The sequence below is a fragment of the Marmota flaviventris genome, chromosome 1 (genome assembly GCF_047511675.1).
Source record: "Marmota flaviventris isolate mMarFla1 chromosome 1, mMarFla1.hap1, whole genome shotgun sequence".
NCBI classification, from domain to species: Eukaryota; Metazoa; Chordata; class Mammalia; order Rodentia; family Sciuridae; genus Marmota; species Marmota flaviventris.
This window is the reverse complement of record NC_092498.1, coordinates 190,464,238-190,478,152: the sequence shown is the minus strand read 5'-3', so window position 1 is coordinate 190,478,152 and position 13,915 is coordinate 190,464,238. Positions and strand designations below refer to the sequence as shown.

Here is a 13,915-nt window from a genome sequence, read left to right as displayed (position 1 = left end):
TTGGTGCAATAATGAGAGCAAAAAACAGCTACCATATGCAGAAGAAGAGGTAATACATAAGTTGGAAAAGACAATAAGATTACACAACTCTGTGGCTGTGCATGGTGGCACATGCCTGTAATCCCAGTGGATCAGGAGGATGAGGCAGGAGGATAGTTAGTTCAAAACCAGCCTCAGAAAAAGCAAGGTGCTAAGCAACTCAGTGAGACCCTGTCTCTAAATAACATACAAAATATAGGCAAGGGAAGTGGTCAGTGGTCAAGTGCACCTGATTTCAATCCCCAGTACCAAAAATAAATAAATAAATAACAAAGATTACATGACTTTTTGAACCCTTGGCTGTCACAGGTATTTAATCTGAAAAATTGAGAAATTTTTATAAGTGTTAAACTGCTGCCAAACTGAACCATCCATTCAAAATGTGGCTCATCCTTGAGTGTGTTCTCTATCATCCTCTCCACCTGCAAGCCCCTTTCCCAGATGTACAGTTGAGCTAGTTTTCATTAGTACATGTAATCCTCTTTGTTACAAAAAAAAGAATGATTATTCTATTAATATTTTAGGTACACCTGAATGTATACGTGTTTTTCGCACCTCTAGTATGTGTGTAAACTGTTTTCAAAGTGTGGTTGAAAACAGAGCCTATCTTGGATTTTAAATGGTATAGTATTTGTAGAGTTCTTGGCACATAGGTAGGTGATACCGAGTAGATATTTAATGTTTTTGCCTCCATTCCAAAGCTTTCCCTTCCAGATGTTAAAATAATTGCATCAAATTCTGTGACTATAAATCTAAATGAATCTACTTAGCCTACATATTTAGAGAACACATTTATTCAGATACAATTTAATGTAATCACCTAATTGAGTAGGAGATTAGAGATGTTTAGTCATCCTCAAGTTATCTGGAGGAGAAAAGAGACTCAAACATTACAAAACAAGGTGCAATAACTGATGTCATGTGGGTTCCCTGGGAAGTCCCTTTTTAGTGGATGCTCATTAAGGAGTAACCTTGTCCTGAACTTGAGTGGCTGGGAAAGTGGGGGAATAGGAGGCAGGAGTGTAGGGATAGAAGTCAAGCTGCTGGGCAGCCTCAAAGATGATCTCTGGAGTAGATCTCTAGATCTCACGCCGAGATCTCTGGAGTGACCAGTCATTATGTATGGACTGCCACAAGAAGGGATGTGATCTGGAGGAGGCGGCTCCCTGCAGCCGAGGCTTTCCCAGTCAGGGCTGATGTAGCAAGGCTTTCTGACAACAGCATTCCAGACTAGAGCCACAAGTGCTTCACGGAGGAGGAATCTGGATAGAGTTTGCAGTCGGATCATCACACAGTGAGAGCTGTTCCCCAGAATACTTCTCCTCTGTTTTGATTCATGGAGTGTGGTGGAGGGAGCCACAGTTAGGGGTGACTCCATGTAAAACATCTAGACCTGGCTGTTAGCATGCTCCTAGTAGTAATCTAATAAAACCTGGTTTCCAAGACAATGGCTTTTCTGTAACCAACATCAGCATCCAGTGCAGCATCCAAAGTATTCAAATACTGATACACCACTGCCTATGGCTAATACCAAGAATCTCAAAACCCTGCCTTGTTCTCTCCTCATGGAATTGATGGTGTCTTCTCAACTAGGGCTGCTGAAATAGCTTGCCTGTCTCCTACACCACTGGCTCCTGGCATTATCTAACCATGCCCAATGCTATTACTGAGGGAGCAATTCTTTATTTCCAATGGATGAATTTCCAAAGACGACCTACATCTCAGAAGCCACTTGGTTTAATAAAACTGTGCATTTCTTGGGACACCCAAGGGATGTTTTGACTCTAGTCATAGAAGTGAAGTGTTTTTTATATCTATCTAGTTATACGTATGAGGTGTCCCCAGTGTTTCTGTTAGTGGAAGAAGCGGTTCTGAAGAAAATGATTGAATTTATTGGCTGGAAAGAAGGGGATGGAATATTTAACCCAGGTGAGTACAATTAGTTATTGCCGTCACCCTTCCACTATGAGCATCTAAAATCGTATTCATTTGAAAAAAAAAAAACTCCTTGCAGATTTACATATTACAGAAAATTGGGTATTAATGATGCTACTTGGTAAGCAAATAGCTTATGCCTTTCTCCAGAGTGATAATATTTTGCATAAATGCTAAATAAATGACATACATACTTAACAAATAAAATGTCTACAATTTAGGATTTATGTCTAACACGAATGAACTTGTCTGCTGTTGGGAATTTGGAAAGGCAATGATAAGTCCTCCAAATTTTAAAACCAATTTTACTAGAGAAATTTCCTAAAGTTCATTTGTTTATCCTACAATTATTTTTTGACCCAGAGATGAGCATTTATTTTTATTTCAATTTTCTTGATCAGGGGACATACAGAAAGAATATTACTAATTATGTGAAGACTTGGGCCAGACTTGCTGGTGCTCACCTGCAATCCCAGCTACTTGGGAGGATGAGGCAGGAGGATCACAAGTTCAAGGCCAGCCTCAGCAACTTAGTAAAGTCCTAAGCAACTTAGGGAGACCCTGTCTCAAAAGAAAAAATAAAAAAAGGACTGGGGATGTGACTTAGTGGCTAAGTGCCCCTGGGTTCAATTCCTGATACAAAAAAAAAGAAAGAAAGAAAATTATGGAGACTTGGGTACGAAGCTCAAACACTGAAAGTTTTTAAGTGTGGAAAACCACTGAAATGAGAAAATAGACCAAAGCTTCTGTCTCAGCTGACATTGAAAAGTTCTGGAGTTGGTGATTAAGGAATATTAAGAGTAACGGGAGGAGGGTGGTACTTGGGTGCCTTTTACATTGGCATAAGGGGTGTATTCGGTACTTTAAGTAGTATAACTCCATGCCATGACATTTAAATTTTGTTTTTGCAGGTGGTTCAGTGTCCAATATGTATGCAATGAATTTAGCTAGATACAAATATTGTCCTGATATTAAAGAAAAGGGACTGTTTGGGTTGCCAAGATTAACCCTTTTCACATCTGCAGAGGTAAAACATTATTCTTATTATTAGACATACATTTTTCTGGGTATACATTATTTAAGAGAACTCATTTGTTTGAGGACCCTTGTTGTAATTGTATCCTACACTCTTGTGATTAATATGCCTAGGTATAATATAATATTGCATTCCAAAGGGAATTCTGATGGGCCTAGTTTTGAAACCCTGGCCATCCAATTTTGTACATCACCTTTTGAAAAAAAAATTATAGTATGTTACATTTTCTTTGAGTCAAGAATCTTTCATTTGAAGTGCTATCTTTGCATTTTTCTCTATGAGTATCCTTTGTCTTAGAACTTAGATGACCGCTACTGTTCTCAGCTATGTTTTCTACTCACATTTTCTTGTAAAATTGCTTTAATTGGCTAATATAATGGGTTCTTATTTTCATTTTCAAGGTGAAACGAAGATATTTGGTAACAACATTGCACGCATGCGTGTGCACACACACACACATACACACACATACAATTTTATGTTGCCACAGTCTCCTGTCTCTAATCTTACACTTCACTGAAGTCCAAGGTCAGGTTGTAGATACATGCATTGGCTTTGAGCTGGACTGGCTGGATTCAGTAACCATCCCCGTCACTTCCCATTTGAGTGACATTGGATAACTCGATTATCTTCCCTGTGCCTCAGTTTCCTAATTTGTAAAAATGAGTGTATCAATCCTCATACCCAATAAATTATGCTAAAACCTAGTAGCTTAGAACTAAAACTATGTATTATCACCTATAAGTCTCAGGATAGCTAGGCAGTTCTGCTGTCCTTGGCTGGACAGTGCCTTATATGTCCAGGGACTGGCGGGCTAATTGCTGATGTAGGAATGGCCCAGCCGGGACAACTGCAGTGGCTCTCCTCCACCCCTTATGTCTATCAGCCCCTGGCATGTAGTCTTGGTATGTTCTCATGGCAGCCATGTAGGTGATCAACAATATGGTAACATACTGGGCTTCTTGAGTCCTAGCCTCAGAACTGACACATTGTCACCTATGCCTTATTTTCATGACAAAGTAAGTCTCATCTCTGAACCCAGATCCATGGGAAATAGACTATACCTTTAAGGAAACATGCTGCAGTCACCTGAAAGATATAGGTAGCAGTGAACAGCTGGGCCCATAAGGCAGCCCAGCAACTACATAATAGTCACTGATGAGTGAGTAGTTGCAAAGACTAAATGAATCTGGGACATCATGGATATCAAAAATATTAGCTACTATTAATAGGAGGAGAACAAGCCACCTATAAGACGTGGGTAGAAATGGATGGCACAGCTTAAGTATAGTCTTATCTAGAAGATTCTTATTTTCTCCTTTTTCTATTTCTGTGTGATTCCAGTGGATTCCTTTGTCCTTCTGACACTGCTTCCTCCCCAGGTCCCTGGAAGAAAGTTTAGCTTCTTCACCTTCTGTGAGAATACTAGGTCTCTTATCAACAACTTGAGGTGGGCAAAATCTGAAATCTCTATATAATTTCCAGCTGGGCTTTTCTAAATCTGTTATTTTATTCTAATTATTGCAAAACAACAAATTGTGCCCAGAGTGACCCAAAGTGCAAGGAAGTCCAGCCACCCCCATGTTTTCCTCCTGTCCTGTCTAACTGTCACTGTTTGCATCAGCACTAAGGTGCAGAGCAGGAGTTGAGTGGTAGGAAGTACCTGAGAGGAGTCCCCTGGGAAGTGTCATCTGTTCAGATCCTTGACCCAGCCACCCACAACCCTTCTTCATACTATGTTATTTCTGTAGCAAGAGAAGAATAATAATGGGGACAACTGCGGAACATACCTGGTTATTTGGGATTATTGCAGAATAGGGCTTCCCTCTCCAGGTTCCAGCCTGGATATTTCAGTCTGAGGAAACTTAGTGGATCAGAAAAGCACCGACCTTTCAATGTTTGGGTCGCCAGTTCCAAGCCTGGGAAAACTGATGAAATGGGACCTGGCTGTCTGTTCAGTACTTTTATTTTTGCCCTTTTTTCATTTTGTTTTAAAATTTGCTAGCATTTCCTTTGTGGCATAATTGCCCTGGAAAGGGAGAAGAAATCATGTTGAAAGCCTAGATTAAACATCACACCTGGGAAAGACCTGTAACACAAGTGTGATTGGGGAATGGAGAGTTGCAAGAAATGGAATTCTTATGTCATTGCGAAACCAGAGCTCAGGGATTCAGTGAGGTTGTTCGGCTTTTGTTTTTGTTTTTGTTTTGTTTTTCCCAAGAGGCAAAATGTATGCCATGGATAACAAGCCGGTAGAAGTTGGCGCCAGAAAATCCAAGAGCTGGATGTGAATTCCCCAGAAAAATTCCAACTCTGTGAGCCTACTGTGGCCTTGAATATATATTTTCACTCCCTCCCTCCAGACTCCACTTTGTAGCTCATGCCTTCCCTGATCTGTCTGAAGAGACTGGGGCATGGCATTTGCATTACTTTAATTTATAATTTAATAACCACCTTTACTCTTATTATAACAATTCAATCTATTCTCTTGTTAAGAAAAATTAAAGAATGTTGTTTTTACTAAATAGTCTTCAATCCTATGGAAGATTTTTGCTAGATCTTTGTTTTTTTGTTTGTTTGTTTGTTTGTTTGTTTTAGGTGTGTGGTCCATGGCCCAGAGGTTGTGTTCCTCTACTGTCTTATTAGGTGTCCCCCCACCCCTCAGTTTTCATGCTTCCCCAGGTGACTCTATCTCTGTCTTGCACCATTTTTGCATTGTTCAGGTTTGAATTTGGATCCAGCTATAGGTAGAGATCTGCAAGATCTAACAGAGTCCCCCCTGTGCTATCAATATGTCCAAAACAGCCTCCCAGGTGCTAAATGGCAAAGAGAAAGGAAATTCTGGAGAAAAGTAATTGAAGTCATAAATTTATGACTTGATTTGTTCTTTGATATGAATTCCTTAGGCATGCTGAAATATTAGATTTGCAAAGTTCCTGAGTAATTCAAATCATTTTAGGAATCCACATAAAGTAGTGATCACTGACCGCCATTGAAAGGTGAAAGTACAGAGAAACTCACCTCCCATTACCAGTGACCAATGGGACTAGTTTATCTTTGTCAGGGTCCTTGCTGGAGGGGGCAATTGAGATGTTGGGGGTGCGTGGCTAAGGGTTGTCCCTCCTTACACTCTGTACCCTGGTGCCTCACTGAGTTGGGCTGGGATGTTACCTCCAGTCTTCTCGACAGCACACAGGGGTACCTTGGGCTCTCCTGATAAGCATAAGGCTAAATCCATCCACCTGGATTCTTAATTCTGTCTCTTTAGGAATTGAACCTACAGTGTATTTTTGAAGAGATCCCCTGGATTCTATTTCATTTCATTCTTCCTTAACATGTAACATTTATCAACTCCACTCTCCCTACCAGCTAATTTGAATATCAAAATAGTCAGCCCTGGAAGGAGTCCACATGTCCAGGGCACAGTGCATGTTGAGGAGAGAGCAGCAGTTCATTGAGAAATCCAAGGTCATAAGGGAAAAAAAAAAAAAGAAATCCTTGCAGGAACCAGAAAGTAAAACTTCAGCTCAATGCTGTCTTTCATGTAGGCACTTTCTGTTTTATCTTGATAGAAATGAGCACCCGCTGAGATTTTTGTGCCTTCTGTAGATTTATGAAACCTACCTGGAGGTCTGGTCTCAGAACGACTGCCTTATCTTTTGCCAGTGATGGGAACAGCCGTCGTTTGTTTCTAAATGCGATGGTTACTTCTGAATTCCAGCCTTCCAGGGTTTTCCTTGCCTTGAAACTACTCAGCATGTCAGAAGCATCCCCCTCTCTCTCTTTCTGTTCCCCTTCCAGGGTTCTTGCCTTCTTGGATGTTTTCAGATGTTTAGACTTCAGTTTTACAGACTTTTTATCTGTCCCTATCCATTTGAGATTGACTTTGGGCTGTACTTTGCCCTGAGGTACTTAAAGACAGCTCCACTGAAGCTATTCTTAGTCTGATTACAAATTTTTTATTCAGCACATCTATTGGTTGGAGATATTTTGCTAATTCTCAGGAGTAAAGCACTGTGATTTCCCCTACAGTCAGATGTCGGTGGAGGTAGGCTAGCGTTTATCATTATGAAATCAATAGCTGTTTTGTTGCCATAGCTCAGATCTCTGGTGAGAAATAATTCACCTTAGCTCTGTCACCTTCGCTCTGGCAGGCCTGTTACCTCCAACCAGCATAGGCTGATGTATCAAGTGGAGAATTAATTACATTTTCATGTACATTATTTCTCTTCAATATGCATATGTTCTTGTAACAACCTGAAATAAATACATCCTACAGGCATTTTGGATGTGTCCTATTTGATATTTGGAAATTAATTATTTAGGATGGTTTCATTTTTTTCCTGATGGTGTTACTTCTGCATTTTATTTTTACAGAGTTAAAAAAAGAGCTCCCAATAAAACTCTCTTGACAAAAGAAGGAAAAAATTACCACATTTGAGGGAATTCATCAAGTTAAGTGTGAAGGCATGACTACTCTTTTAATGTATTCATACCTACAAATTAAATTACTAAGGTTTTTTTTTGGTACAATAATGTCCTTTAGCACCTTCATTTTTCTGGCATGAAAAAGAATTAATTGACCACCTGTCCTCACTAATATATAAAGAACGACATCTCCAACGTTCAAATACTAATTATTTTATAGACGGCATGTGGTGGTAGGGGGAAGGCCAAACAATCTAAAGAATATTCCACTATTTGCTAAAAAGAAATGGACCAGACCTCATTCCAGAAGCATCTATAAGCCTCCTTCATGCCACAGCTGCGTAAAGTAGAATTTCTACAAATTAATATTAGTTTTATTCTTAGGACTTTAGCCTCATTCCTATATGATTTAATTTCTGCCTTACATTCAATATTAAATAAGACTGGTCATGTGTCTGATCAGCATTTATAACCCATTGTTTTCTCTTGGAAATAATTAAATTCTTCTTTAGTCTGTGATTGCAATCTTTGATACACATTCTTACTCTCTCCTTAGAGGATTTTGAGTCAGCTACAGACTAGATTCTAAGTTTCCATTAATAGTGAGCCTTAGAGCATCAAGAGAAACTTTTCTCCACGTTATAGAGAATAATAACCATCAGTGACCAAGTTTGTTCCGTTTGTTTGGCTTTGTGTCCATCCCTTTTTGTATTTTGACCCATTTCATTCTCTAATAAGCTGATGGAAAGCACGTTATCGATACAATCCCTTTATAGATTAGCAAACTGAGGTTCAGAGTGTGTGCATTATTTGTTCATAAATCCTGGTTCCTCTGACCCCAAAGTCAATGTTCTCAGCCATTACACTAAGGAATGGAATTAAATTACTGTTATCTTTTTCTTTTATGCAATAATGTTCCAAATATTGTGCTCAACTATAAAGACATGCTTATTTAAATAATAGCTAATACATTTTTCATGCTATGCATTCATCTCTCTCCCTCCTCTCTTGCCCTTTAATTCAGTGTCATTACTCCATGAAGAAAGCAGCCTCCTTTCTTGGGATTGGTACCCAGAATGTGTGCTTTGTGGAAACAGATGGAAGGTAATGGGGACAAGATCTGGAAGCCTGGTGGGTGGAAGGGGAAATTTATACTGTTTCCAAAGCAGTACCATTGCCTGTTAACTACTAAACATAACTGAAAGCCTTAAATCTGTGTTCCTTAGAGGTAAAATGATACCTGAAGAACTGGAGAAGCAAATCTGGCAAGCCAGAGAAGAGGTGAGAGGGGGAGAGAGAGATCGCACATGAGAGCGAGCACAAGTGCAAATGTGTGCATCTGGGAGAGAGAGAGAGAGAGAGAGAGAGAGAGAGAGAGAGAGAGAGAGAGAGAAACAGGGAGAGAATGCAAACAGCCAAACCCATTTCTATGTGTGGGAGAGAGAGAGAAGAGAGCATGTTGGAGTTAAAATAAGGAAGCTCATTTACAGATGTTCTATTTCCAGGTGCATGGCTCTCCATGGTCTGTGGTGTTTTTTTGTTTTTTTTTGTTTTTTTTTTTTTTTGGATATTCTCATTCCCAGGCGGCCAGAGCCTATTAAAACACTGACATCACCGTATTCAGATTTCTTGGCAAGAATAAGCCCTAAAGATGAACGTAGCCTCTCCAACAGAGCCTTGGCATGCACTCTGCTATCTATGTAGCTCCTCCCTCCCAGAAATCTGTAGGACAAACAGTTGTCTTTGGGCTGCATTCAAAATGATTGTTGACTTCTTTATCCATCCCTCCTCGGAGTTGCTTCCAACCCAAAGCCCATCCATTAGTGCCCCTTCATACTGGATCTGGGTCTAGCCTTTCAGTAGCAGAATATCCTGTCTTCCCCACCTGCTAGAATGTATTCAAGCTGAAATGCCGGTTGTTAGAGAAGGCAGGGCATGACTCTGTTTACCTGCTTTTTGAAGAGGAAGCTGATTATTTTTGGTACTAGCCATTTGCTGTTTGGACCAAAAACCTGCTGGATTTGGTGCACCTACCTCACTGCCTCTGCCCACTTCTTCCCTTGCTAATGGAGCTTCAGATAATTTTCTAGTAACTTTCCAATAGGTAGCAAATGGTCAGGCCCAAGAAAATTAAAAATCCCATCTTTTGAGCTGGGATGTGAGGTATACCTATCACAGGAGTTCACACTCTTAAGAATTATGGGTAATTTTTTAAAAGTTTTAATACTGTATTTTTGTTCTTGTACTCTTCAGTGTTTTTTTTTTTTTAATTTTCATAAAAATCAGCTTGTCCTGGGGCATGATAGATTACTGTATTTTGTTTAAACTCTATATTTTAAAAATTCTGCAGTTCTTGTGGCTGTATTGGCTTCAGGTGTGTATCCTTAAATCTATATCCACTTATTTGTTTGTTTGTTTTTCTTGCCATTCTAAGGACAAGTAGATTTGATAACTCTCTGGTGGTTCAGATTAGCATATATGCCTTTGACTTTTGTGTAAACTTCTGCAAAATGCTGGCTGTGAACCACAGATACTGCTTTTCAGTCTTAGTTCCATCTTATTCTACAGAAGTTCTCGGTAAAGAGAATGTTCATGATGTCCTGGATGTTAGATGGTGGGGAATGCTGCTGGTGCTTCTTTCCTGTTTCACATTTTTTCTTCCTTCTTCCTTCCCCTCTTTCCTTCTCTTCCCCCCCACCCCCACCTGCCCTATCCCGGGGCTCTTTTCTTTCTTGAATTTTAAACTTTTGATTACAATTTCAAACCTACACAGAAACAATATTAGGAGCCTTCCTAAGCCTATGCCCACAATGTCTTTCCAGCAATCCTCAGCTCCTCCTCCCCTGTGCCTCATCCACACCCCATGTCCTCTCACCACTGCTACACGAGTCTGAAGCACGCCCTGACATTATCTCCTTTGACCTATAAATCATGGAGAATATCTGTAAGGTATATGTACTCTTTAAAACAATGATTATATTTAAAAGCTAAAATTTCTTAATGTTATCAAATATTCAGCTTTTATTAAAAATTTCCCCATTGCCTTTTTAAAAACAATTGGCTTGTGTACACTAGGATTCAAACACAGACCACGCAAGTCTTTTCTGATCCATAGCTTGGTCCTCCTCCTTGTTTGTTGCCTACAATTGATTTGTTGAAGAAGCCAGGTCCTTTGTCTGGTAGAGTGTTCCACATTATGGATTTTGTGGATTATATCAAGAATTGAGATGCTAAGTGCTCCCCACCACTGTGTCTGTAGTGTAGAATTTAGATCTTGAGACCCAGTGAGATTCAAATTGGATTTAAAAAACAAAACAAAACAACAACAACAAAAAGCAGGAAGGTTTCCTTTTGTCTTTCTGTCTGGAGATATCTCATGTCCCTTTTTGTGCTGACACTGCTGACGGTTTGGTATTGTTATAAAGTCTGCAGTCAGTCCCTCACCTCATGGATTTTGCTACCATTGGTGGTCATTGTCCAGACCCATTATTTCATCAACTGATGTTCTAATTCAGTTTCTCATTTCTTCCTTATTATTGGCAACACTCTCTTAAAGAAAAATGTTTCCTCATCCCTATTTGATTTCCCTAAGGAAGCAGTTTACACATGCAAGGCAGGATCAATGATTTATTCTTTCCCCTTATTGACCAATTTTCAAAATACTGAGTTAATTTTCTATAAACATGGTCTCCCAAATTTTTGGTATCATTAATGATTCATATTTCTTTTCTTCTTTTCCTTTCCTTTCCTCTCCCTCCCTTTCCCTTTCCCACCCCCTCCCTTCTCTTTCTTATGTTTGGTGTTGCTGACAGTTGAACCCAGGGCCTAGCATGTGCTAGGCGAGTGCTCTACCACTGAGCTATACCACCAGCAACAATTCATATTTCTAGCAGAGTGAATTTTATTTCACCGCAGTCACTATTATTTAGTTGCTCCAATTTTTGTTTTGACAATAATATATACGAAGCCAACGTAATTCTAAAGTTTAGAGCTTAATAAAAGAAGGCTTTAAAAAGTAAAAAAATTGCTTTAGGCACATTTAAAAGTAGGACAAGGGGCTAAAGCGGATATGTCTTCTTGGTTTTCTTTCAAGTCAGCTGATAATTTAGCCTGGATTTACTTCAAACAAACCTTGTACCCATTCGAAGATGATAATATATGATGAGTAGTTTATTTTCCTCAGTAGCTTATACCTAGTTGTTTTGTTTCAAGCTTTTAACTCATACTGTTTCAGATGTAGGCAACACTATTTCAGCTTTTCTTGTGTTCTTGGATTCAAGTATCTGGTGGATCACAATCCATTAAAAACTCTTTTAAGCAGTGACCTTTACTTGATGCTATTACAAAGACAGTGAAAACCACAAGGCACCAGAGGTTCTAAAGTGATTATTGACAAGCCCAAACTAGTATGACCACCGAATATTTTGGAGGTATTTTTGTGTATGAGTACTTGAAATGACAAACTTTCTCAGGGAATATAGCTCATTGGCAACATGCAATCAATACCCTTTCTTCTGAATTTTCTTATTAACAGTATGAGGTATGAGGAAGGAAAAAAAATATGGAAGGTTAAATCCAGATTGCAAAAGTTTAATTTCTGGACCTGATTTATAGAAACTTTTTTTTTAAAGGTGAGAAAAACTCATTAATAGGCTATGATAGTGTGCATAGGTATTTTCTCACAGCTGTCAGAATGTCATATAGTCTGTGGCAGGAAAGCCCAACCATTAAAGACACCTTAAACAGCTTTAGCAAATTACTTCTTTTGTTGCTTTTGATGATTGATGTACATCTGTTCTCATTTCATTTAGGTCACTGACATGATAAAGACTTAATCTGTTGTGTTTGAGAACAGGGAAGAATTTCCAAAGCCCATGGTTTCCCAGGGGCTCTCTCACCTTCTGGCCTGGCTGAGAGGTTTGGGGTAGACTCGATTCTGTGTGTCACAGATGTCTCCCCAAAATGGCAACTGGATTCATTATGTACCATCACTTTGATTCCTGTGCATCTCAATTTGGAGATGTGGGACCAAGTGTTCTTGCTCTGCCCCACTTTCTGTTGAGAAATAACATCTTTCTGTCAAAGGTCAGTTAAATTGGAATGAGTTTGTTTCAAACACAACCACTCTTGGCATCAAAGGATAAAAAAAGAATGTTGCAATAATAATGCGCTTCATGATAAAACTGAGGGGAAAATAGACCTTCATGCTAAATGAAAGAAGAATGACTTTCATAGGTGGTGAAGTGACAGGAGTCACTTATTCCTCAGGTGTTCTAGAATCCTAGGATTCTAGTTGCTTGTCACCACTTCACATTGGTCTGTAAGTTCTCCCTCCAGGATGCTTCCACAGTAAGCAGCTCGTCTCCGATGCCATGCTGGGATTCATCCATATGGAAACAACCTGTTGTATTCTTCCTCTGCCTGGTTGACATAAAGTCCCTTAATGGGGTCAGGGTGCCTGGCTAGCTTGACTGCTGTTACCATTCATCTCTACTTGTGCCCCCACACTCTCCCTTTTCTCCCCCATCTTCCAATGGCATCTGTTTTCTCTGCAAGATGTAGCAATCAAGTGTAGGAGGAGGAATAATCGCGGCAAGAGTGATGCCGGTTCTGTTTTCCAGTACCTTCCAATGAATTTCTCTACTGTAACACCCATGTGGAGAAGGCCTCCCCACAAGGTTGCCTGATTCTCTGTATTCAAATTTTGCTGGGTTTTGTACCTGAACACATTCTAACTTTACAAGGAGATAACCAGAAAGGCCTGTATGGTTTACCCACTGGGGGTTTGTCTGCCAATCATGTTCCTTCTTGTTTTGGAGAAGGGTGACAATGTCACCATGGAGGCCCAGCGTATTTCCCTAGGAAGGAATTGGGTCACACATACAGATTGTCAGTTTGCCTTTGCCACGGAGGCAGTTTATGCTCTGTCTGAGCCATGCTTAGAGCACAGAATATTGCAGAGGAAGAAGGAGAGCAATAATAGCGAGGCTATATACATATTGACCTTGCACAAAAGACTACTGCCTTCTTAGCATTTTTTAACCTGTTTATTAATTACAAAAGTCCATATAGTGCGGAAGTTTAAAAACACCCATTGAATTAATAGTCACCTACAAAACGCCAGTATCGATGTCTGGATGCATAACGCTTTGTGTTTCCAACAAAACTTTGGTGGTGACGGTGACAGTTCTCTCTGTGTGTGGATCCTTCTCACAGGGGACAACGCCGTTTCTTGTCTGTGCCACCTCTGGCACAACTGTGCTGGGTGCCTTCGACCCTCTGGATGAAATAGCTGACATCTGTGAGAGACACGGTCTCTGGCTTCACGTGGATGTAAGTTCACCTGTGCACACACACACCTGTCAAACTTCCTTGTCATTCTGTAGCTTCTTGCAGGTTCTCAGAACCTAGATGCAAAACCCCAACTACTTTTAATTGTGCTTCTAATTTGGGGAAATTAGTATGTCATTTCTGTGA

At 39.8% G+C, this 13,915-nt stretch overlaps 1 protein-coding gene across 1 annotated transcript in view; it reads left to right on the top strand.

The window, feature by feature from the left end:
* Nucleotides 1–13,915, top strand: part of Gadl1 (glutamate decarboxylase like 1) — a 151,877-nt gene that overhangs the window by 22,702 nt on the left and 115,260 nt on the right. Inside the window, exons 5-9 of the mRNA XM_027932548.2 lie at nucleotides 1,862–1,968; nucleotides 2,886–3,001; nucleotides 8,463–8,542; nucleotides 8,665–8,719; nucleotides 13,655–13,771. Of these exons, the coding sequence (XP_027788349.1) occupies nucleotides 1,862–1,968; nucleotides 2,886–3,001; nucleotides 8,463–8,542; nucleotides 8,665–8,719; nucleotides 13,655–13,771 (475 nt within the window). The remainder of the gene's footprint in view (nucleotides 1–1,861; nucleotides 1,969–2,885; nucleotides 3,002–8,462; nucleotides 8,543–8,664; nucleotides 8,720–13,654; nucleotides 13,772–13,915) is intronic.